At 43.6% G+C, this 24,284-nt stretch overlaps 1 protein-coding gene across 1 annotated transcript in view; it reads left to right on the top strand.

The window, feature by feature from the left end:
* BBX (BBX high mobility group box domain containing) overlaps nucleotides 1-24,284 on the top strand; it is a 708,257-nt gene that overhangs the window by 330,681 nt on the left and 353,292 nt on the right. The window contains exon 4 of the mRNA XM_053705430.1: nucleotides 23,227-23,425. Coding sequence (XP_053561405.1) covers nucleotides 23,227-23,425 — 199 coding nt within the window. The remainder of the gene's footprint in view (nucleotides 1-23,226; nucleotides 23,426-24,284) is intronic.

Below are 24,284 nucleotides of genomic sequence, written 5' to 3'. Positions count from 1 at the left end.
ATTATTTAAAGGGACAGTAACGCTTTTCTTTAAAAACGCTTTTATTGCATTATTAGCCTGCCAAATTCTGTCTAACATGTCTATACCTTCAGATAGCTTATGTTCTGTGTGTATGAAAGCCAAGGTGGTTCCCCCTATTAATGTATGCACAAATTGTGTCATAGCGTCCAAACAAAGTATGGACAGTACTGTCACATTGAATAAGATTGCCCAAGATGATTCTTCTAATGAAGGTAGTGGGGATAGTTCTTCATCCTCTCCTTCTGTGTCAACACCAGTTTTGCCCGCGCAGGCGATACCTAGTTCATCTAGCGCGTCAATGCTTGTTACTATGCAGCAATTAACAGCAGTAATGGATTATTCTATAGCAAATCTGTTATCCAAACTGCCATCCTATCCTAGAAAGCGTGATAGCTCAGTTTTAAATACAGAAGATGAGCAGGTTGGCGCTGAGGACAATTTATCAGTTATACCCTCACATCAATCTGAATTGGCAGTGAGGGAGGGTCTGTCTGAGGGGGAAGTTTCTGATTCAGGAAAAGTTTCTTAGCAGGCAGACACTGATGTCGTAACATTTAAATTTGTTAGAACACCTCCGCGCCCTGCTTAAGGAGGTCCTAACTACTCTTGATGACTGTGATTCTTTGGTAATTCCAGAGAAATTGTGCAAGATGGACAAATTCTTAGAGGTCCCAGTGCACGCTGATGCCTTTCCGATACCCAAGCGGGTGGCGGACATAGTGACTAAGGAGTGGGAAAAGCCAGGTATACCTTTTTTTTCCACCTCCTATATTCAAGAAAATGTTCCCCATTGTTGACCCCAGAAGGGACTCATGGCAAACGGTTCCTAAGGTTGAGGGGGCAGTGTCAACGTTAGCTAAGCGCACAACTATTCCTATTGAGGACAGTTGCGCTTTTAAAGATCCTATGGATAAAAAATTGGAAGGATTGCTAAAGAAGATATTTGTTCAACAAGGTTTCCTTCTTCAACCATTCTCGTGCATTATTCCTGTCACCACGGCAGCGTATTTTTGGTTCGAGGAACTAGAAAACTCGCTCCAAAAAGAGACTCCATATGATGAAGTCATGGACAGAATTCACGCACTAAAGTTGGCTAATTCCTTTCTTTTGAATGCCGCTTTCCAATTGGCTAAGTTAGCGTCGAAAAATTCAGGTTTTGCAATAGTGGCGCGCAGAGCGCTTTGGCTAAAATCCTGGTCAGCGAATGTGTCGTCCAAGAATAAATTGGTTAATATTCCTTTCAAGGGTAAGACCCTTTTCGGGCCTGAATTGAAAGAGATTATTTCGGACATTACTGGAGGAAAGGGACATGCCCTTCCACAGGACAGGCCTTTCAAGGCTAAGAACAAATCTAATTTTCTTTCCTTTCGCAATTTCAGGAACGGACCGAATCCTAACTCTGCGGCCTCCAGACAAGAAGGCAACTCTTCCCAGCCTAAACCAGCATGGAAACCATTGCAAGGCTGGAACAAGGGTAAACAGGCCAAGAAGCCTGCTGCTGCTACCAAGACAGCATGAAGGGGTAGCCCCCGATCCGGGACCGGATCTAGTAAGGGGCAGACTTTCTCTCTTCGCTCAGGCTTGGGCAAGAGACGTTCCGGATCCCTGGGCACTAGAAATAGTCTCTCAGGGGTATCTTCTAGAGTTCAAGGAACTTCCTCCAAGGGGAAGGTTCCACATGTCTCGCTTATCTTCAGACCAGATAAAGAGACAGGCATTCTTACATTGCGTAGGAGACCTATTAAAAATGGGAGTGATAAACCCAGTTCCAACAGTGGAACAAGGTCTGGGTTTTTACTCAAACCTGTTTGTAGTTCCCAAGAAAGAGGGAACTTTGCGGAATTTGTTTAGAATTTTTAGATCCAGAATTGGCCTGAGAGTTCCATCATTCAAAATGGAAACCATTCGGACAATTTTACCAACAATCCAGGAGGGTCAATATATGACTACCGTGGACTTAAAGGATGCGTACCTGCATATTCCTATCCACAAAGATCATCATCAGTTCCTGAGGTTCGCCTTTATGGACAAACATTGCCAGTTCGTGGCTCTTCCGTTCGGTTTATCCACTGCTCCCAGAATCTTCACAAAGGTGCTAGGGTCCCTTCTAGCGGTTCTAAGGTCAAGGGGCATTGCTGTAGCACCTTATCTAGACGACATTCTAATCCAAGCGTCGTCTCTTTCCAAAGCAAAGGCTCATACAGACATTGTTCTAGCCTTTCTCAGATCTCACGGGTGGAAGGTGAACGTAGAAAAGAGTTCCCTGTCCTCGTCAACAAGAGTTCCTTTTTTGGGAACAATAATAGATTCTGTAGAAATGAAGATCTTCCTGACAGAGGTCAGAAAGTTAAAGCTTCTAAACGCTTGTCAAATTCTTCACTCTATTCTTCAGCCTTCCATAGCTCAGTGCATGGAAGTAGTAGGATTAATGGTTGCAGCAATGGACATAGTTCCTTTTGCTCGAATTTATCTAAGACCATTACAACTGTGCATGCTCAATCAGTGGAATGGGGACTATGCAGACTTGTCTCCCCAGATTCAAGTAGACCAGGTAACCAGGGATTCTCTCCGCTGGTGGTTGTCTCACGATCACCTGTCTCAGGGAATGAGTTTCCGCAGACCAGAGTGGGTCATTGTCACGACCGACGCCAGCCTCTTAGGCTGGGGTGCGGTCTGGGACTCTCTGAAAGCTCAAGGTCTATGGTCTCGAGAAGAGTCTCTTCTTCCGATAAACATTTTAGAACTGAGAGCGATATTCAATGCGCTCCTGGCGTGGCCTCACCTGGCAAAGGCCAAATTCATAAGGTTCCAGTCAGACAACTTGACGACTGTAGCGTACATCAATCATCAGGGGGGAACAAAGAGTTCCTTGGCGATGAGAGAGGTATCCAAGATCATCAAATGGGCGGAGGATCACTCCTGCCACCTATCTGCAATTCACATCCCAGGAGTGGACAACTGGGAGGCGGATTGAGTCGTCAGACTTTTCATCCGGGGGAGTGGGAACTCCACCCGGAGGTTTTTGCCCAGTTAATTCAACTATGGGGCATTCCGGATATGGATCTGATGGCGTCTCGCCAGAAAGCCAAGGTTCCTCGATACGGATCCAGATCCAGGGATCCCAAGGCGACACTGGTGGATGCATTAGTGGCACCTTGGTCGTTCAACCTAGCTTATGTGTTTCCACCGTTCCCTCTCCTTCCCAGGCTTGTAGCCAGGATCAAACAGGAGCAGGCCTCGGTGATTCTAATAGCCCCTGCGTGGCCACGCAGGACTTGGTATGCAGACCTGGTGAATATGTCATCGGCTCCAACATGGAAGCTACCTTTGAGGCAGGATCTTCTAGTACAAGGTCCGTTCGAACATCCAAATCTAGTCTCTCTCCAACTGACTGCTTAGAAATTGAACGCTTGATTCTATCTAAGCGTGGGTTTTCAGATTCAGTTATAGATACTCTGGTTCAAGCCAGAAAACCTATAACTAGGAAGATTTACCATAAGATATGGCAAAAATATATCAGTTGGTGTGAATCCAAGGGATTCCCTTGGAGTAAAATTAAAATTCCTAGGATACTTTCCTTTCTCCAAGAAGGTCTGGATAAAGGTTTGTCAGCTAGTTCCTTAAAAGGACAGATATCTGCTCTGTCTGTTTTGTTACACAAACATCTGGAAGCAGTGCCAGATGAACAGGCGTTTGTACAGGCGTTAGTTAGAATCAAGCCTGTCTACAGACCCATGACTCCTCCTTGGAGTCTAAATTTAGTTCTTTCAGTTCTTCAGGGGGTTCCGTTTGAAGTTTGAACCCATGCATTCCATAGATATTAAGTTACTATCTTGGAAAGTTCTGTTTTTGGTTGCTATTTCTTCTGCTAGAAGAGTTTCTGAATTATCTGCTTTGCAGTGTACTTCTCCCTATCTGGTATTCCATACAGATAAGGTAGTTTTACGTACCAAGCCTGGTTTTCTTCCAAAGGTCGTTTCCAACAGGAATATTAACCAGGAAATTGTTGTTCCTTCTCTGTGTCCGAATCCAGTTTCAAAGAAGGAACGTTTGTTACACAATCTAGATGTGGTCCGTGCTTTGAAGTTCTATTTAGAAGCAACAGAGGATTTCAGACAGACATCATCCTTGTTTGTTGTGTATTCTGGTAAGAGGAGATGGCAGAAAGCTACTGCTACCTCTTTCTTTTTGGCTGAAAAGCATCATCCGATTGGCTTATGAGACTGCCGGACGGCAGCCTCCTGAACGAATTACAGCTCATTCTACTAGAGCTGTGGCTTCCACATGGGCCTTCAAGAACGAGGCTTCTGTTGATCAGATCTGTAAGGCAGCGACTTGGTCTTCTCTGCATACTTTTGCCAAATTTTACAAATTCAATACTTATGCTTCTTCGGAGGCTATTTTTGGGAGAAAGGTTTTACAAGCTGTGGTGCCTTCCGTTTAGGTTACCTGGTTTGCTCCCTCCCTTCATCCGTGTCCTAAAGCTTTGGTATTGGTTCCCACAAGTAAGGATGAAGCCGTGGACCGGACACACCAATGTTGGAGAAAACAGAATTTATGTTTACCTGATAAATTTCATTCTCCAACGGTGTGTCCGGTCCACGGCCCGCCCTGGTTTTTGATCAGGTTTGAAAAATGTCTTTCTTTATACACTACAGTCACCACGGCACCCTATAGTTTCTCCTTTTTCTCCTAACCGTCGGTCGAAATGACTGGGGGACGGAGCCAGAGGGGGGACTATATGGACAGCTCTTGCTGGTTGCTCTCTTTGCCATTTCCCGTAGGGGAAGAGAATATCCCACAAGTAAGGATGAAGCCGTGGACCAGACACACCGTTGGAGAAAGAAATTTATCAGGTAAACATAAATTCTGTTTCTCAGAGTTCCCTCCGTCATATTGGAGACAATTCTTACATTGATCCAGGAGGTTCAATATATGGCTACTGTGGATTTGAAGAATGCTTATCTTCATATTCCTATCCACAGCGATCATCACAAGTTCTTAAGGTTTGTCTTCTGGAAAAACATTTTCAGTTTGTGGCCCTTTTGGTCTGGTCACAGCGTCCAGAATTTTCACAAAGGTTCTGGGGTTTCGGCTGGCTGTTCTCAGGCCACGGGGCATTGCAGTGGTACCTTATCTGGACGATATTCTGATCCAGACGTCGTCTTCTCAGCTGACAAACTTTCATACTGACATAGTGATGTCCTTTCTAAGGACTCACGGGTGGAAGGTGATTCTAGAAAAGAGTTCACTACTTCCACAGACAAGGGTTCCTTTCCTAGGAACTCTACTAGACTCTATATCCATGAATATCTTCTTGACGGAAGTCAGAAGATTAGAGATTCTGAATACATTTCGATCCTTTCAGTCCAATCCTCGGCCATCAGTGGCTCAGTGCAGCCAGCTGTAGTAGCATGATGGTTAGCTTAGCTGTCTAGCAAGCGGAAGGTTTGCAGTTTGAAACTAGCTGCAGTTATTTGCACCTTGTATGTGTGCTAGCAAGCTGTTTTACATGGAGGTAATTGGATTGATGGTGGCGGCAATGGACATCATTCCGTTTGCTCGTTTTCATCTAAGACCACTACAACTGAGCATGCTCAGGCAGTGGAATGGAGATTATGCAAATTTGTCTCCTCAGATAGATCTGGATCAGGAGACAAGAGACTCTCTTCTTTGGCGGTTGTCGCAGGATCATTGAACCCAAGGGATGTGCTTCCTCAGACCCTCATCGGTGACAGTGACAACGGATGCCAGTCTACTAGGCTGGGGTGCAGTCTGGAATTTCCTGAAGGCTCAGGGTGTGTGGACTCAGCTGGAGTCTCTCCTTCCAATCAATATTCTGGAATTAAGAGCAATATTCAATGCGCTTCAGGCGTGGCCTCAGTTGGCTTTGGCCAAATTCATCTGTTTCCAGTCGGACGTCATCACGACTGTGGCTTACAGCAATCATCAGGGAGGAACAAGGAGTTCCTTAGTGATGACAGAAGTATCCAAGATAATTCGGTGGGCGGAAACTCACTCTTGTTATCTGTCAGCAATCTACATCCCAGGAGTGGACAACTGGGAAGCGGATTTTTTAAGCAGACAGACGTTTCATCCGGGGGATTGGGAACTTCATCCAGAGGTCTTTGCCACTCTGATCCTGAGAGTCAGAGGCCGGAATTAGATCTGATGGCGTCACGTCAGAATGCCAATCTCCCAAGATACGGATTCAAGTAAAGGGATCCTCAGGCCGAACTGATAGATGCCTTGGCAGTGCCTTGGTCGTTCAACCTAGCTTATGTGTTTCCACTGTTTGCTCTCCTTCCCTCCTCACAGGACTTGGTATGCCGATCTAGTGGGTATGTGCTCTCTGCCGCTTTGGAGGATTCCATTGAGGCAGGACCTTCTCATTCAGGGACCGTTCAAACATCCAAATCTAGTTTCTTCTGTTAAGTGTGATCAGTCCACGGGTCATCATTACTTCTGGGATATTACTCCTCCCCAACAGGAAGTGCAAGAGGATTCACCCAGCAGAGCTGCATATAGCTCCTCCCCTCTACGTCACTCCCAGTCATTCTCTTGCACCCAACGACTAGATAGGATGTGTGAGAGGACTATGGTGATTATACTTAGTTTTATATCTTCAATCAAAAGTTTGTTATTTTAAAATAGCACCGGAGTGTGTTATTATCTCTCTGGCAGAGTTTGAAGAAGAATCTACCAGAGTTTTTGTTATGATTTTAGTCGGAGTAGTTAAGATCATATTGCTGTTTCTCGGCCATCTGAGGAGAGGTAAACTTCAGATCAGGGGACAGCGGGCAGATGAATCTGCATAGAGGTATGTAGCAGTTTTTATTTTCTGACAATGGAATTGATGAGAAAATCCTGCCATACCGATATAATGTCATGTATGTATACTTTTCACTTCAGTATTCTGGGGAATGGTACTTCACTAGAATTACACTGTAAGAAATACATAAAGCTGTTTAATAACTAGAGATTATGTTTAACGTTTTTGCTGGAATGTAAAATCATTTTCATTTGCTGAGGTACTGAGTGAATAAATGTTTGGGCACTATTTTTCCACTTGGCAGTTGCTTAATCTGTTTTCTGACAGTTTCTGTTCTCCCTCACTGCTGTGTGTGAGGGGGAGGGGCCGTTTTTTGGCGCTTTTACTATGCATCAAATATTTCAGTCAGCAACTCATTGTATTCCCTGCATGATCCGGTTCATCTCTACAGAGCTCAGGGGTCTTCAAAACTTATTTTGAGGGAGGTAATTTCTCTCAGCAGAGCTGTGAGAATTATAGTTTGACTGAGATAAAAAACGTTTATTCTGTAATTTGTTTCCTGCTTTCAGAATTTGTTATCTTTGCTAATGGGATTAAACCTTTGTTAAAGTTGTTATCTTGGAAAGTTCTATTTTTAATGGCTATTTCCTCGGCTCGAAGAGTCTCTGAATTATCAGCCTTACATTGTGATTCTCCTTATTTGATTTTTCATTCGGATAAGGTAGTCCTGCGTACTAAACCTGGGTTCTTACCTAAGGTAGTTACTAACAGGAATATCAATCAAGAGATTGTTGTTCCTTCTTTATGCCCAAATCCTTCTTCAAAGAAGGAACGTCTACTGCACAACCTGGATGTAGTCCGTGCTCTAAAATTTTACTTACAGGCAACTAAGGAATTTCGACAAACGTCTTCTCTGTTTGTCATTTACTCTGGGCAGAGGAGAGGTCAAAAAGCTTCCGCTACCTCTCTTTCTTTTTGGCTTCGTAGCATAATTCGTTTAGCTTATGAGACTGCTGGACAGCAGCCTCCTGAAAGAATTACAGCTCATTCTACTAGAGCTGTGGCTTCCACTTGGGCCTTCAAGAATGAGGCCTCTGTTGAACAGATTTGCAAGGCTGCAACTTGGTCTTCGCTTCATACTTTTTCCAAATTTTACAAATTTGACACTTTTGCTTCATCGGAGGCTATTTTTGGGAGAAAGGTTCTTCAGGCAGTGGTTCCTTCTGTATAAAGAGCCTGCCTATCCCTCCCGTCATCCGTGTACTTTCTCGTTGGTCCTTGGTCGAATGACTGGGAGTGACGTAGAGGGGAGGAGCTATATGCAGCTCTGCTGGGTGAATCCTCTTGCACTTCCTGTTGGGGAGGAGTAATATCCCAGAAGTAATGATGACCCGTGGACTGATCACACTACAGAAGAAAGGAATTTATCAGGTAAGCATAAATTATGTTTTCTCTGCAACTGACTGCTTGGAGATTGAACGCTTGATTTTATCTAAGCAGGGGTTCTCTGATTCAGTCATTGATACTCTGATTCAGGCACGTAAGCCTGTCACTAGAAGGATCTACCATAGGATATGGCGTAAATATCTTTGTTGGTGTGAATCCAAGGGCTACTCATGGAGTGGAGTTAGGATTCCCAGGATTCTGTCTTTTCTCCAAGAAGGATTGGAGAAAGGGTTATCAGCTAGTTCCTTAAAGGGACAAATATCTGCTTTGTCAATTTTACTACACAAACGTTTGGCAGATGTTCCAGACATTCAGTCTTTTTGTCAGGCTCTGACCAGCATCAAGCCTGTGTTAAGACCAATTGCTCCACCCTGGAGTTTGAATTTGGTTCTTAATGTTCTTCAAGGGGTTCCGTTTGAACCCATGCATTCCGTAGATTGTAAGTTATTATCTTGGAAAGTTTTGTTTGTTGGTTGCTATTTCTTCTGCCTGTAGAGTTTCTGAGCTTTCAGCATTCCAATGTGATTCGCCTTATCTTATCTTCCATTCTGATAATTCTGATAAGGTGGTTTTACGTACCAAACCTGGTTTCCTTCCTAAGGTTGTTTCTAATAGGAATATTAATCAGGAAATTGTTGTTCCTTCATTATGTCCTAACCCTTCTTCTAAGAAGGAGCGTATGTTGAAAAACTTGGACGTGGTCCGTGTCCTGAAGTTTTTACTTGCAGGCAACTAAGGATTTCCATCAATCATCTTCATTATTCATTGCTTTTTCTGGAAAGCGTAGGGGTCAGAAAGCTACGGCTACCTCCCTTTCTTTTTGGCTGAAAAGTATCATCCGTCTGGCGTATGAGACTGCTGGACAGCAGCCTCCTGAAAGAATTACGGTTCATTCTACTCGGGCTGTGGCTTCCTCATGGGCATTTAAATACAATACTTCTTTTGAACAGATTTGCAAGGCTGCAACTTGGTCGTCTCTTCACACTTTTTCCAAATTTTACAAATTTGATACTTTTGCTTCTTCTGAGGCTGTTTTTGGGAGAAAGGTTCCTCAAGCAGTGGTGCCTTCCGTTTAGGTTCCTGTTTTGTCCCTCCCTTTCATCCGTGTCCTGTAGCTTTGGTATTGTATCCCACAAGTAAGGATGAAATCCGTGGATTCGTCATATCTTGTAAAAGTAAATTTATGCTTACCTGATAAATTTATTTTACGATATGACGAGTCCACGGCCCACCCTGTCATTTCTAAGACAGGTATGTACTTATTTTTATTAAACTTCAGTCACTTCTGCACCTTTGGCTTTTCCTTTCTCTTCCTAACTTTGGTTGAATTACTGGAGGGGGAGGGGAGGAGCTTTATATATACAGCTCTGCCGTGGTGCTCTTTGCCACTTCCTGCTGGCAGGAGGTTTAATCCCACAAGTAAGGATAAAATCCGTGGACTCGTCATATCGTAAAAGAAATAAATTTATCAGGTAAGCATAAATTTCCTTTTTCTCTTGTTAAGTGTATTCAGTCCACGGGTCATCCATTACTTATGGGATTATATCTCCTTCCCAACAGGAAGTTGCAATAGGATCACCCAAGCAGAGCTGCTATATAGCTCCTCCCCTCACATGTCATATCCAGTCATTCTCTTGCAACTCAACTAGATAGGACGTTGTGAGAGGTCTGTGGTGTTTTTTATACTTAGTTTATTTCTTCAATCAAAAGTTTGTTATTTTAAATGGCACCGGAGTGTGCTGTTTGTTCTCAGGCAGTATTTGGAAGAAGGATCTGCCTGCGTTTTCTATGATCTTAGCAGAAGTAACTAAGATCCACTGGCTGTTCTCGCACATTCTGAGGAGTGGGGTAACTTTCAGAAAGGGAATAGCGTGTGGGGAATCCCGCAAACAAGGTATGTGCAGTAAATTATTTTTCTAAGGAATGGAATTGACTAAGAAAATACTGCTGATACCGATGTAATGTAAGTACAGCCTTAAATGCAGCAGTGACTGGTATCAGGCTGATGAATGTATGTATAATAAGTAATTTTCTAAGGAATGGAATTTGACTAAGAAAATACTGTTAATACTGAAGTATTGTATAAGCCTTAACTGCAGTAGAAGCGACTGGTAGCAGGCTTATTAATAACACTACCTAACTTTTAACCCTTTAAGGACACGGCTTTCAATTTGCTCAATTGTTTTATGACGGAAACATTCCGTCATATGTCCTTAAGAGGTTAAAGTGTATGTTTAAAATGTTTACTGGCATGTTATTCGTTTTTTGTGAGGTACTTTGGTGATAAATCTTTTGGGGCATGATTTTCCACATGGCTGTTGTTTATTTCTACATAGAAACGGTTAACTGAGGTTTTCAACTGTTGTAATAGGAGTGGGAGGAGCATATTTTAGTGCTTTTTCTCCAACATAGGTGTGTCCGGTCCACGGCGTCATCCTTACTTGTGGGATATTCTCTTCCCCAACAGGAAATTGCAAAGAGCCCAGCAAAGCTGGTCACATGATCCCTCCTAGGCTCCGCCTTCCCCAGTCATTCTCTTTGCCGTTGTACAGGCAACATCTCCACGGAGATGGCTTAGAGTTTTTTGGTGTTTAAATGTAGTTTTTATTCTCCAATCAAGAGTTTGTTATTTTAAAATAGTGCTGGTATGTACTATTTACTCTGAAACAGAAAAGAGATGAAGATTTATGTTTGTAAGAGGAAAATGATTTTAGCAACCGTTACTAAAATCGATGGCTGTTTCCACACAGGACTGTTGAGAGGAATTAACTTCAGTTGGGGGAAACAGTGAGCAGACTTTTGCTGCTTGAGGTATGACACATTTCTAACAAGACTATGTAATGCTGGAAGCTGTCATTTTCCCTATGGGATCCGGTAAGCCATTTTTATTACATAAGAATAAAGGGCTTCACAAGGGCTTTTAAGACTGGTAGACATTTTCTGGGCTAAAACGATTGATATATAAGCATTTTTAATACTTCATAGCTTTGAGGAATTATTTTATTCTTGGGAATTATGTAAAATAACCGGCAGGCACTGTATTGGACACCTTTTTCTCTAGGTGCTTTCCCTAATCATAGGCAGAGCCTCATTTTCGCGCCTCTATTGCGCAGTTGTTTTTGGCAAGCATGACATGCAGATGCATGTGTGAGGAGCTCAGATACATAGAAAAAGCTTTCTGAAGGCGTCATTTGGTATCGTATTCCCCTTTGGGCTTGGTTGGGTCTCAGCAAAGCAGATACCAGGGACTGTATAGGGGTTAAATATAAAAACGGCTCCGGTTCCGTTATTTTAAGAGTTAAAGCTTTCAAATTTGGTGTGCAATACTTTTAAGGCTTTAAGACACTGTGGTGAAATTTTGGTGAATTTTGAACAATTCCTTCATACTTTTTCACATTTACAGTAATAAAGTGTGTTCAGTTTAAAATTTAAAGTGACAGTAACGGTTTTATTTTAAAACGTTTTTTGTACTTTGTTATCAAGTTTATGCCTGTTTAACATGTCTGAACTATCAGATAGACTGTGTTCTGTATGTGGGGAAGCCAAGGTTCCTTCTCATTTAAATAGATGTGATTTATGTGACACAAAATTTAGAGAAAATGATGCCCAAGATGATTCCTCAAGTGAGGGGAGTAAGCATGGTACTGCATCATCCCCTCCTTCGTCTACGCCAGTCTTGCCCACACAGGAGGCCCCTAGTACATCTAGTGCGCCAATACTCCTTACTATGCAACAATTAACGGCTGTAATGGATAATTCTATCAAAAACATTTTAGCCAAAATGCCCACTTATCAGCGAAAGCGCGACTGCTCTGTTTTAGAAAATACTGAAGAGCATGAGGACGCTGATGATATTGGTTCTGAAGTGCCCCTACACCAGTCTGAGGGGGCCAGGGAGGTTTTGTCTGAGGGAGAAATTTCAGATTCAGGGAAAATTTCTCAACAAGCTGAACCTGATGTGATTACATTCAAATTTAAATTGGAACATCTCCGCGCTCTGCTTAAGGAGGTGTTATCTACTCTGGATGATTGTGAGAATTTGGTCATTCCAGAGAAATTATGTAAGATGGACAAGTTCCTAGAGGTCCCGGGGCCCCCCGAAGCTTTTCCTATACCCAAGCGGGTGGCGGACATTGTAAACAAAGAATGGGAAAGGCCCGGCATACCTTTCGTCCCTCCCCCTATATTTAAGAAATTGTTTCCTATGGTCGACCCCAGAAAGGACTTATGGCAGACAGTCCCCAAGGTCGAGGGGGCAGTTTCTACTCTAAACAAACGCACAACTATACCCATAGAAGATAGTTGTGCTTTCAAAGATCCTATGGATAAAAAATTAGAGGGTTTGCTTAAAAAGATGTTTGTTCAGCAAGGTTACCTTCTACAACCAATTTCATGCATTGTTCCTGTCACTACAGCAGCGTGTTTCTGGTTTGATGAACTAGAAATGGCGCTCAATAAAGATTCTTCTTATGAGGAGATTTTGGACAGGATTCATGCTCTCAAATTGGCTAACTCTTTCACCTTAGACGCCACTTTGCAATTGGCTAGATTAGCGGCGAAAAATTCTGGGTTTGCTATTGTGGCGCGCAGAGCGCTTTGGCTAAAATCTTGGTCAGCGGATGCGTCTTCCAAGAACAAATTGCTTAACATTCCTTTCAAGGGGAAAACGCTGTTTGGCCCTGACTTGAAAGAGATTATTTCTGATATCACTGGGGGCAAGGGCCACGCCCTTCCTCAGGATAGGTCTTTCAAGGCCAAAAATAAACCAAATTTTCGTCCCTTTCGCAGAAACGGACCAGCCCCAAGTGCTACATCCTCTAAGCAAGAGGGTAATACTTCTCAAGCCAAGCCAGCCTGGAGGCCAATGCAAGGCTGGAACAAAGGTAAGCAGGCCAAGAAACCTGCCACTGCTACCAAGACAGCATGAGATGTTGGCCCCCGATCCAGGACCGGATCTGGTGGGGGGCAGACTCTCTCTCTTCGCTCAGGCTTGGGCAAGAGATGTTCTGGATCCTTGGGCGCTGGAAATAGTCTCCCAAGGTTATCTTCTGGAATTCAAGGGGCTTCCCCCAAGGGGGAGGTTCCACAGGTCTCAATTGTCTTCAGACCACATAAAAAAACAGGCATTCTTACATTGTGTAGAAGACCTGTTAAAAATGGGAGTGATTCATCCTGTTCCATTAGGAGAACAAGGGATGGGGTTCTACTCCAATCTGTTCATAGTTCCCAAAAAAGAGGGAACATTCAGACCAATCTTAGATCTCAAGATCCTAAACAAGTTTCTCAAGGTTCCATCGTTCAAAATGGAAACCATTCGAACAATTCTTCCTTCCATCCAGGAAGGTCAATTCATGACCACGGTGGATTTAAAGGATGCGTATCTACATATTCCTATCCACAAGGAACATCATCGGTTCCTAAGGTTCGCCTTTCTGGACAAGCATTACCAGTTTGTGGCACTTCCGTTCGGATTAGCCACTGCTCCAAGAATTTTCACAAAGGTACTGGGGTCCCTTCTAGCGGTGCTAAGACCAAGGGGCATTGCAGTAGTACCTTACTTGGACGACATTCTGATTCAAGCGTCGTCCCTTCCACAAGCAAAGGCTCACACGGACATTGTCCTGGCCTTTCTCAGATCTCACGGGTGGAAAGTGAACGTAGAAAAAAGTTATCTATCTCCGTCAACAAGAGTTCCCTTCTTGGGAACAATAATAGACTCCTTAGAAATGAGGATTTTTCTGACAGAGGCCAGAAAATCAAAACTTCTAAACTCTTGTTAAGTACTTCATTCTGTTCCTCTTCCTTCCATAGCGCAGTGCATGGAAGTAATAGGTTTGATGGTCGCGGCAATGGACATAGTTCCTTTTGCGCGAATTCATCTGAGACCATTACAACTGTGCATGCTCAGTCAGTGGAATGGGGATTATACAGACTTGTCTCCGACGATACAAGTAGATCAGAGGACCAGAGATTCACTCCGTTGGTGGCTGTCCCTGGACAACCTGTCACAGGGGATGAGCTTCCGCAGACCAGAGTGGGTCATTGTCACGACCGACGCCAGTCTGGTGGGCTGGGGCGCGGTCTGGGGACTCCTGAAAGCTCAGGGTCTTTGGTCTCGGGAAGAATCTCTTCTCCCGATAAATATTCTGGAACTGAGAGCGATATTCAATGCTCTCAAGGCTTGGCCTCAGCTAGCAAAGGCCAAATTCATACGGTTTCAATCGGACAACATGACGACTGTTGCGTACATCAACCATCAGGGGGGAACAAGGAGTTCCCTGGCGATGGAAGAAGTGACCAAAATCATTCAATGGGCGGAGACTCACTCCTGCCACTTGTCTGCAATCCACATCCCAGGAGTGGAAAATTGGGAAGCGGATTTTCTGAGTCGTCAGACATTTCATCCGGGGGAGTGGGAACTCCATCCGGAAATCTTTGCCCAAATTACTCAGTTGTGGGGCATTCCAGACATGGATCTGATGGCCTCTCGTCAGAACTTCAAGGTTCCTTGCTACGGGTCCAGATCCAGGGATCCCAAGGCGACTCTAGTAGATGCACTAGTAGCACCTTGGACCTTCAAACTAGCTTATGTATTCCCACCGTTTCCTCTCATCCCCAGGCTGGTAGCCAGGATCAATCAGGAGAGGGCATCGGTGATCTTGATAGCTCCTGCGTGGCCACGCAGGACTTGGTATGCAGACCTGGTGAATATGTCATCGGCTCCACCATGGAAGCTACCTTTGAGACGGGACCTTCTTGTTCAAGGTCTGTTCGAACATCCGAATCTGGTCTCACTCCAACTGACTGCTTGGAGATTGAACGCTTGATTTTATCAAAGCGAGGGTTCTCAGATTCTGTCATTGATACTCTTGTTCAGGCCAGAAAGCCTGTAACTAGAAAAATCTACCATAAAATATGGAAAAAATATATCTGTTGGTGTGAATCTAAAGGATTCCCTTGGGACAAGATAAAAATTCCTAAGATTCTATCCTTTCTTCAAGAAGGTTTGGAGAAAGGATTATCTGCAAGTTCTTTGAAGGGACAGATTTCTGCTTTGTCTGTGTTACTTCACAAAAAGCTGGCAGCTGTGCCAGATGTTCAAGCCTTTGTTCAGGCTCTGGTTAGAATCAAGCCTGTTTACAAACCTTTGACTCCTCCTTGGAGTCTCAATTTAGTTCTTTCAGTTCTTCAGGGGGTTCCGTTTGAACCCTTACATTCCGTTGATATTAAGTTATTATCTTGGAAAGTTTTGTTTTTGGCTGCAATTTCTTCTGCTAGAAGAGTTTCAGAGTTATCTGCTCTGCAGTGTTCTCCTCCTTATCTGGTGTTCCATGCAGATAAGGTGGTTTTGCGTACTAAACCTGGTTTTCTTCCGAAAGTTGTTTCTAACAAAAACATTAACCAGGAGATAGTCGTGCCTTCTTTGTGTCCGAATCCAGTTTCAAAGAAGGAACGTTTGTTGCACAATTTGGATGTAGTTCGTGCTCTAAAATTCTATTTAGATGCTACAAAGGATTTTAGACAAACATCTTCCTTGTTTGTTGTTTATTCTGGTAAAAGGAGAGGTCAAAAAGCAACTTCTACCTCTCTCTCTTTTTGGCTTAAAAGCATCATCAGATTGGCTTACGAGACTGCCGGACGGCAGCCTCCTGAAAGAATCACAGCTCATTCCACATGGGCCTTCAAGAACGAGGCTTCTGTTGATCAGATATGTAAGGCAGCGACTTGGTCTTCACTGCACACTTTTACTAAATTTTACAAATTTGATACTTTTGCTTCTTCTGAGGCTATTTTTGGGAGAAAGGTTTTGCAAGCCGTGGTGCCTTCCATCTAGGTGACCTGATTTGCTCCCTCCCTTCATCCGTGTCCTAAAGCTTTGGTATTGGTTCCCACAAGTAAGGATGACGCCGTGGACCGGACACACCTATGTTGGAGAAAACAGAATTTATGTTTACCTGATAAATTACTTTCTCCAACGGTGTGTCCGGTCCACGGCCCGCCCTGGTTTTTTAATCAGGTCTGATAATTTATTTTCTTTAACTACAGTCACCACGGTATCATATGATTTCTCCTATGCAAATATTCCTCCTTTACGTCGGTCGAATGACTGGGGAAGGCGGAGCCTAGGAGGGATCATGTGACCAGCTTTGCTGGGCTCTTTGCCATTTCCTGTTGGGGAAGAGAATATCCCACAAGTAAGGATGACGCCGTGGACCGGACACACCGTTGGAGAAAGTAATTTATCAGGTAAACATAAATTCTGTTTTTGCGCAGCAAAAATTCAGTTTCAGTCTTCCTGCTTCTTCCTCCTTGATCCAGGACGTCTCTAGAGAGCTCAGGGGTCTTCAAAAGTCATTTTGAGGGAGGTAATCAGTCACAGCAGACCTGTGACAGTGTGTTTGACTGTGATAAAAACGTTAATTGTTAAATTGATTATCCGTTTTTGGGTATTAAGGGGTTAATCATCCATTTGCTAGTGGGTGCAATACTTTGCTAACTTAATACATTTACTGTGAAAATTTGGTTGCTATAACTGATTTGGTTCATTGTTATTTCAACTGTGACGATTTTTTTGTGCTTGTTAAAGGCGCAGTAGCGTTTTTTATATTGCTTGTAAATTTATTTGAAAGGATTTTCCAAGCTTGCTAGTGTTATTGCTAGTCTGTTTAAACATGTCTGACACAGATGAATCTGTTTGTTCACTATGTTTAAAGGCCAATGTGGAGCCCTATAGAAATATGTGTACTAAATGTATTGATGTCACTTTGAATAAAAGTCAATCTATATCTGTAAAGAAATTATCACCAGACAACGAGGGGGAAGTTATGCTGGCTAACTCTCCTCATGTGTCAGTACCTTCGCATCCCGCTCAGGAGGCGCGTGATATTGTGGCGCCAAGTACATCAGAGAGGCCCATACAAATCACTTTACAAGACATGGCTGCTGTTATGACAGAGGTATTATCTAAATTACCTGAATTAAGAGGCAATCCCGCGATAGCTCTGGGTTAAGGACAGAGCGCGCTGATGATGTGAGAGCCATGTCTGATACTGCGTCACAATTTGCAGAACATGAGGACGGAGAGCTTCATTCTGTGGGTGACGGATCTGATCCAGGGAGACCGGATTCAGAGATTTCTTATTTTAAATTTAAGCTTGAGAACCTCCGCGTATTGCTAGGGGAGGTATTAGCGGCTCTGAATGATTGTAACACGGTTGCAATTCCAGAGAAAGTATGTAGGTTGGATAGATACTTTGCGGTACCGGTGTGTACTGACGTTTTTCCTATACCTAAAAGGCTTACAGAAATTATTAGCAAGGAGTGGGATAGACCCGGTGTGCCCTTTTCCCCACCTCCGATATTTAGAAAAATGTTCCCAATAGACGCCACCACACGAGACTTATGGCAGACGGTCCCTAAGGTGGAGGGAGCAGTTTCTACTTTAGCTAAACGTACCACTATCCCGGTGGAGGATAGTTGTGCTTTTTCGGATCCAATGGATAAAAAATTAGAAGGTTACCTTAAGAAAATGTTTGTTCAACAAGGTTTTATCTTACAGCCCCTTGCATGCTGCGGCATTCTGGTTTGAGTCTCTGGAGGAGGCCATTCGCACAGCTCCATTGGATGAGATTATGGCCAAGCTTAAAGCTCTTAAGCTAGCTAATGCATTTGTTTCTGATGCCGTTGTACATTTAACCAAACTAACGGCTAAGAACTCCGGATTCGCCATCCAAGCGCGCAGAGCGCTATGGCTTAAATCCTGGTCAGCTGACGTGACTTCTAAATCTAAATTGCTTAATATTCCTTTCAAAGGGCAGACCTTATTCGGGCCCGGCTTGAAAGAAATTATTGCTGGCATTACTGGAGGTAAGGGTCATACTCTTCCTCAGGACAGGGCCAAATCAAAGGCCAAACAGTCTAATTTTCGTGCCTTTCGTAACTTCAAGGCAGGAGCAGCATCAACTTCCTCCGCTCCAAAACAGGAAGGACCTGTTGCTCGTTACAGACAGGGCTGGAAAGTTAACCAGCCCTGGAACAAGGGCAAGCGGGCCAGAAAGCCTACTTCTGCCCCTAAGACAGCATGAAGAGAGGGCCCCCTATCCAGAAACGGATCTAGTGGGGGGCAGACTATCTCTCTTCGCCCAGGCTTGGGCAAGAGATGTCCAGGATCCCTGGGCTTTGGAGATCATATCTCAGGGATATCTTCTGGACTTCAAAGCATCTCCTCCACAAGGGAGATTTCATCTTTCAAGGTTATCAGCAAACCAAATAAAGAAAGAGGCATTTCTACGCTGTGTGCAAGACCTCTTAGTAATGGGGGTGATCCACCCAGTTCTGCGGACGGAACAATGGCAAGGGTTTTACTCAAATCTGTTTGTGGTTCCCAAGAAAGAGGGAACCTTCAGACCAATCTTGGATCTAAAAATGTTAAACAAATTCCTCAGAGTTCCATCATTCAAAATGGAAACTATTCGAACCATCCTACCCATGATCCAAGAGGGTCAATACATGACCACGGTAGACTTAAAGGATGCCTACCTTCATATACCGATTCACAAAGATCATTATCGGTACCTAAGATTTGCCTTTCTAGACAGGCATTACCAGTTTGTAGCTCTTCCCTTCGGGTTGGCTACGGCCCCGAGAATCTTTACAAAGGTTCTGGGCTCACTTCTGGCGAGGCATAGCGGTTGCTCCGTATCTAGACGACATCCTGATACAGGCGTCAAGCTTTCAAATGGCCAAGTCTCATACAGAGATAGTTCTGGCATTTCTGAGGTCGCATGGGTGGAAAGTGAACGTGGAAAAGAGTTCTCTATCACCACTCACAAGAGTCTCCTTTCTAGGGACTCTTATAGATTCTGTAGAGATGAAAATTTACCTCACGGAGTCCAGGTTATCAAAGCTTCTAAATGCTTGCCGTGTCCTTCATTCCATTCCACGCCCGTCAGTGACTCAGTGCATGGAAGTAATCGGCTTAATGGTAGCGGCTATGGACATAGTGCCATTTGCGCGCCTGCATCTCAGGCCGCTGCAATTATGCATGCTAAGTCAGTGGAATGGGGATTACTCAGATTTGTCCCCTCTGCTAAATCTGGACCAAGAGACCAGAGATTCTCTTCTCTGGTGGCTTTCTCGGGTCCATCTGTCCAAGGGTATGGCCTTTCGCAGGCCAGATTAGACGATTGTAACAACAGATGCCAGCCTTCTAGGTTGGGCGCAGTCTGGAACTCAGGCTCAGGGATTATGGGCTCAGGAGGAGAAACTCCTCCCAATAAATATTCACGACTGTGGCTTACATCAACCATCAAGGGGGAACCAGGAGTTCCCTAGCGATGTTGGAAGTCTCAAAGATAATTCGCTGGGTAGAATATCACTCTTGCCACCTGTCAGCGATTTACATCCCAGGCGTGGAGAACTGGGAGGCGGATTTTCTAAGTCGCCAGACTTTTCATCCGGGGGAGTGGGAACTTCATCCCGAGGTCTTCGCTCAACTGATTCGTCGTTGGGGCAAACCAGATCTGGATCTCATGGCGTCTCGCCAGAATGCCAAACTTCCTTGTTACGGATCCAGGTCCAGGGACCCGGGAGCGGCGCTGATAGATGCTCTGACAGCCCCTTGGGTCTTCAACATGGCTTATGTGTTTCCACCATTTCCGATGCTTCCTCGACTGATTGCCAAGATCAAACAGGAGAGAGCATCAGTGATTCTGATAGCGCCTGTGTGGCCACGCAGGACCTGGTATGCAGACCTAGTGGACATGTCGTCCTGTCCACCGTGTTTTCTACCTCTGAGACAGGACCTTCTAATACAAGGCCCTTTCAAACATCCAAATCTAATTTCTCTGAGGCTGACTGCATGGAGATTGAACGCTTGATTCTATCAAAGCGTGGCTTCTCGGAGTCAGTTATTGATACCTTAATACAAGCACGGAAGCCTGTTACCAGGAAAATTTACCATAAGATATGGCATAAATATTTATACTGTTGCGAATCCAAGGGTTACTCATGGAGTAAGGTTAGGATTCCTAGGATATTGTCTTTTCTACAAGAAGGTTTAGAAAAGGGTTTATCTGCTAGTTCGTTAAAGGGACAGATTTCTGCTCTGTCTATTCTCTTACACAAACGTCTGGCAGAAGTTCCAGACGTCCAGGCTTTTTGTCAGGCTTTGGCTAGGATTAAGCCTGTGTTTAAAACTGTTGCTCCTCCGTGGAGCTTAAATTTGGTTCTTAAAGTTCTTCAAGGGGTTCCGTTTGAACCCCTTCATTCCATTGATATTAAGCTTTTATCTTGGAAAGTTCTGTTTTTTATGGCTATTTCCTCGGCTCGAAGAGTCTCTGAGTTATCGGCCTTACATTGTGATTCTCCTTATCTGATTTTCCATTCAGACAAGGTAGTTCTGCGTACTAAACCTGGGTTTTTACCTAAGGTAGTTTCTAACAGGAATATCAATCAGAAGATTGTTGTTCCATCTTTATGTCCTAATCCTTCTTCAAAGAAGGTACGACTTTTGCATAATCTGGACGTAGTCCGTGCCCTGAAGTTCTATTTACAGGCAAATAAAGAATTTCGTCAAACTTCTTCCCTGTTTGTCGTGTACTCTGGTCAGAGGAGAGGTCTAAAAGCTTCAGCAACCTCTCTCTCTTTTTGGCTTCGTAGCATAATACGTTTAGCCTATGAGACTGCTGGACAGCAGCCTCCTGAAAGAATTACAGCTCATTCCACTAGAGCTGTGGCTTCCACCTGGGCCTTTAAGAATGAGGCCTCTGTTGAACAGATTTGCAAGGCTGCAACTTGGTCTTCACTTCACACTTTTTCAAAATTTTACAAATTTGACACTTTTGCTTCTTCGGAGGCTGTTTTTGGGAGAAAGGTTCTACAGGCAGTGGTTCCTTCCGTTTAAAGTTCCTGCCTTGTCCCTCCCATCATCCGTGTACTTTAGCTTTGGTATTGGTATCCCATAAGTAATGGATGACCCGTGGACTGAATACACTTAACAAGAGAAAACATAATTTATGCTTACCTGATAAATTTATTTCTCTTGTAGTGTATTCAGTCCACGGCCCGCCCTGTCTTTTTTAAGGCAGATATAAATTTTAATTAAAACTCCAGTCACCACTGCACCCTATGGTTTCTCCTTTCTTGTCTTGTTTCCGTCGAATGACTGGATATGACATGTGAGGGGAGGAGCTATACAGCAGCTCTGCTTGGGTGATCCTCTTGCAACTTCCTGTTGGGAAGGAGATATAATCCCATAAGTAATGGATGACCCGTGGACTGAATACACTACAAGAGAAATAAATTTATCAGGTAAGCATAAATTATGTTTTCCGACCGTTACCACTACTTCCTAGTGTAGTGGCTCGAATCAAGCAGGCGTCGGTGATACTGATTGTTCCATCTTGGCCACGAAGGATATGGTTCGCAGATCTAGTGGGGATGTCATCTCCTCCATGGAAGTTACCTTGTCGCAGGGATCTGCTGACCAAGGTCTCTTTGTTCATCAATGTCTAGATTCTCTGAGGCTGACTGTGTGGAGATTGAACGCTTAGTCCTAGCCAAGAGAGGGTTTTCTGACAGAGTTATTTTTACTCTCATTCAAGCTTGTAAGCTATATAATAAGGTGTGGAGGACCTATTTATTATTTTCTCCAGGATGAACTGGAGATGGTCTTTCTGAAAGTCCCCTGAAGGGGGACAGATTCCTGCCCTGTCTGTGTTACTGCACAAGAGGTTCGCTGAGCTTCCAGATGTGCAGTCATTTGTTAAGACCCTTAAGGATCAGGCCTGTGTTTAGATCTAATGCTCCTCCTAAAGTTTTGCAACGGGCTCCATTGGAGCCTATGCATGAAGTTGGCATTAAATTGTTGACTTTAAAGGTTCCTTTTCTACTGGCTATTGCTTCTGCGCGCAGAGTATCTGCCTTGCAATGCATCCCTCCTTATCTGGCTTTCCATGCTGATAAGGCTGTTCTACGAACCAAGTTAGGTTTTCTTCCTAAGGTTGTGTCAATTTGCAACCTCAATCAAGAGATTGTGGTTCCTTTCTTATGTTTTAATCCTTCTTCGTCGAAGGAACGTTTACAACGTAATTCTGGATGTAGTTTGGGCCTTGAAGTTCTATCTTCAGGCCACAAAGGAATTTAGACAAACTTCTTTCTCTGTTTCTTCTCCTTTCCGGGAAGCGTAGGGGTCAAAGGGCCTCTTTGACTTCCTTATCTTTTTGGCTGAGGAGTGTCATCCGTTTAGCATAGAGCCAGCGGGACATAAGCCTCCTCTGAGGATTATGGCTCATTCTACGAGAGCAGTGGTTTTCTCTTGGGCCTTCAAAAATGAGACCTCTATGGATCAGATCTGTAAGGTGGCTACCTGGTCCTCCTTACATACTTTTTCCAAATTTTACAAGTTTGATGTTTTTGCTTCTGCTGAAGCAGCATTCGGGAGACAGGTTTTGCAGGCCGTGGTGTCCTCAGATTAGGGTCCGCCTCTCTTTTTTCCCCTCCTGTTAGCATTCCGCGCACTCTAGAGCTTGGGTATATGTTTCCCACAAGTAAGAAATGCAGCTGTGGACTCTTCCCATATTGAGAAGGAAAACAACATAAATTATGCTTACCAGATAATTTCCTTTCCTTCTGTATGGGAAGAGTCCACAGCTCCCGCCCGTGTTCTTCGATGGGCGGCCTTAAATTTATTCCTCTGGCACCTTTTTCACCCTATTTCTCCTACTGTTCCTTGTTCCTTCGGCACAATAACTGGGGTTATGAGGAAGTAGGGGAGGTATTTAAGCCTTTGGCTGGGGTGTCTTTGCCTCCTCCTGGTGGCCAGGTTCAGTATTTCCCACAAGTATGGAATTCAGCTGTGGACTCTTCCCATACAGAATGAAAAGGAAATGATCTGGTAAGCATAATTTAGGTTTTTATCTTTTTATATTGTTCACTGAATCAGTGTTTGATTGTTTTTTTTTTTTTGTTTTTTTTTCCCTTTCAAGTACAAAGATGCGTTTTTGAAAGCAAATCCTGGCTACAAATGGTGCCCTGCAACTAATAAACCTGTGAAAACCCCTTCACCTTCTATTACAACCAGGAAAAAAATGTGGACCTTCCCTTCAGAAAATATCAGAGATATTCCAAGTCCTAAAAAATTATCAAAAGGAGATGAAATGCCACAGCTTAATTTTGGCATTGCAGGTGAGTTGTTGGATCAAAAATAAGTGTGACATTATTGCAGAAAATATCTATTATTTACTTAAAGCATTAAGGGCCAGATTACAAGTTGCACTCTAAAAATGTTTTCACTCACTTGCACACAAACACCGCTTAAAGTAAACTTTTAACACAGACAGGTTAGCGTGCATATATAAGTTGAAAGTAAATGGTTTGTGTTTGAGTGAATCCCGATGCACGCTAACTTTAGGACAATGGATATCGCAACTGTGTTTTCTTCTTTAGGAGAGAAAAAAAACTGTGTTTTCTTCTTTAGGAGAGAAAAAAAACACATATTACTCACCCGCTAACCCAACACTGTTAGCCCTACAGAGCTAAACCCAAAGGTAGTTATAAATATTTTAAATTCATTTGTTATTCACATAGACGATAGTGAAGAAAATTGGAATGTAAAATATTTTCAGTAAAAACACGGTTAAACACTTTTTCTCCAACATTGCTGTGTCCGGTCCACCGCGTCATCCATTACTTGTGGGATATTCTCCTCACCTACAGGGAAAGGTAAGGAGAGCACACAGCAAGAGCTGTCCATATAGCTCCCCCTCTGGCTATGCCCCCCAGTCATTCTCCTTGCCGCTCTGAACAAGTAGCATCTCCACGGGGATGGTGAGGAGTTTGTGGTGTTAGTTGTAGTTTTTTATTTCTTCTATCAAGAGTTTGTTATTTTAAAATAGTGCTGGTATGTACTATTTACTCTGAAACAGAAAGAGATGAAGAGTTCTGTTTAAAAGAGGAGTATGATTTTAGCAGCAGTAACTAAAATCGATTGCTGTTCCCACACAGGACTGTTGAGATGAGAGAACTTCAGTTGGGGGGAACAGCA

Source organism: Bombina bombina, chromosome 3 (assembly GCF_027579735.1).
Source record: "Bombina bombina isolate aBomBom1 chromosome 3, aBomBom1.pri, whole genome shotgun sequence".
Lineage (NCBI taxonomy): Eukaryota > Metazoa > Chordata > Amphibia > Anura > Bombinatoridae > Bombina > Bombina bombina.
Note: the sequence above shows the minus strand (reverse complement) of the source record. Positions and strands in the feature narration are given on the sequence as shown.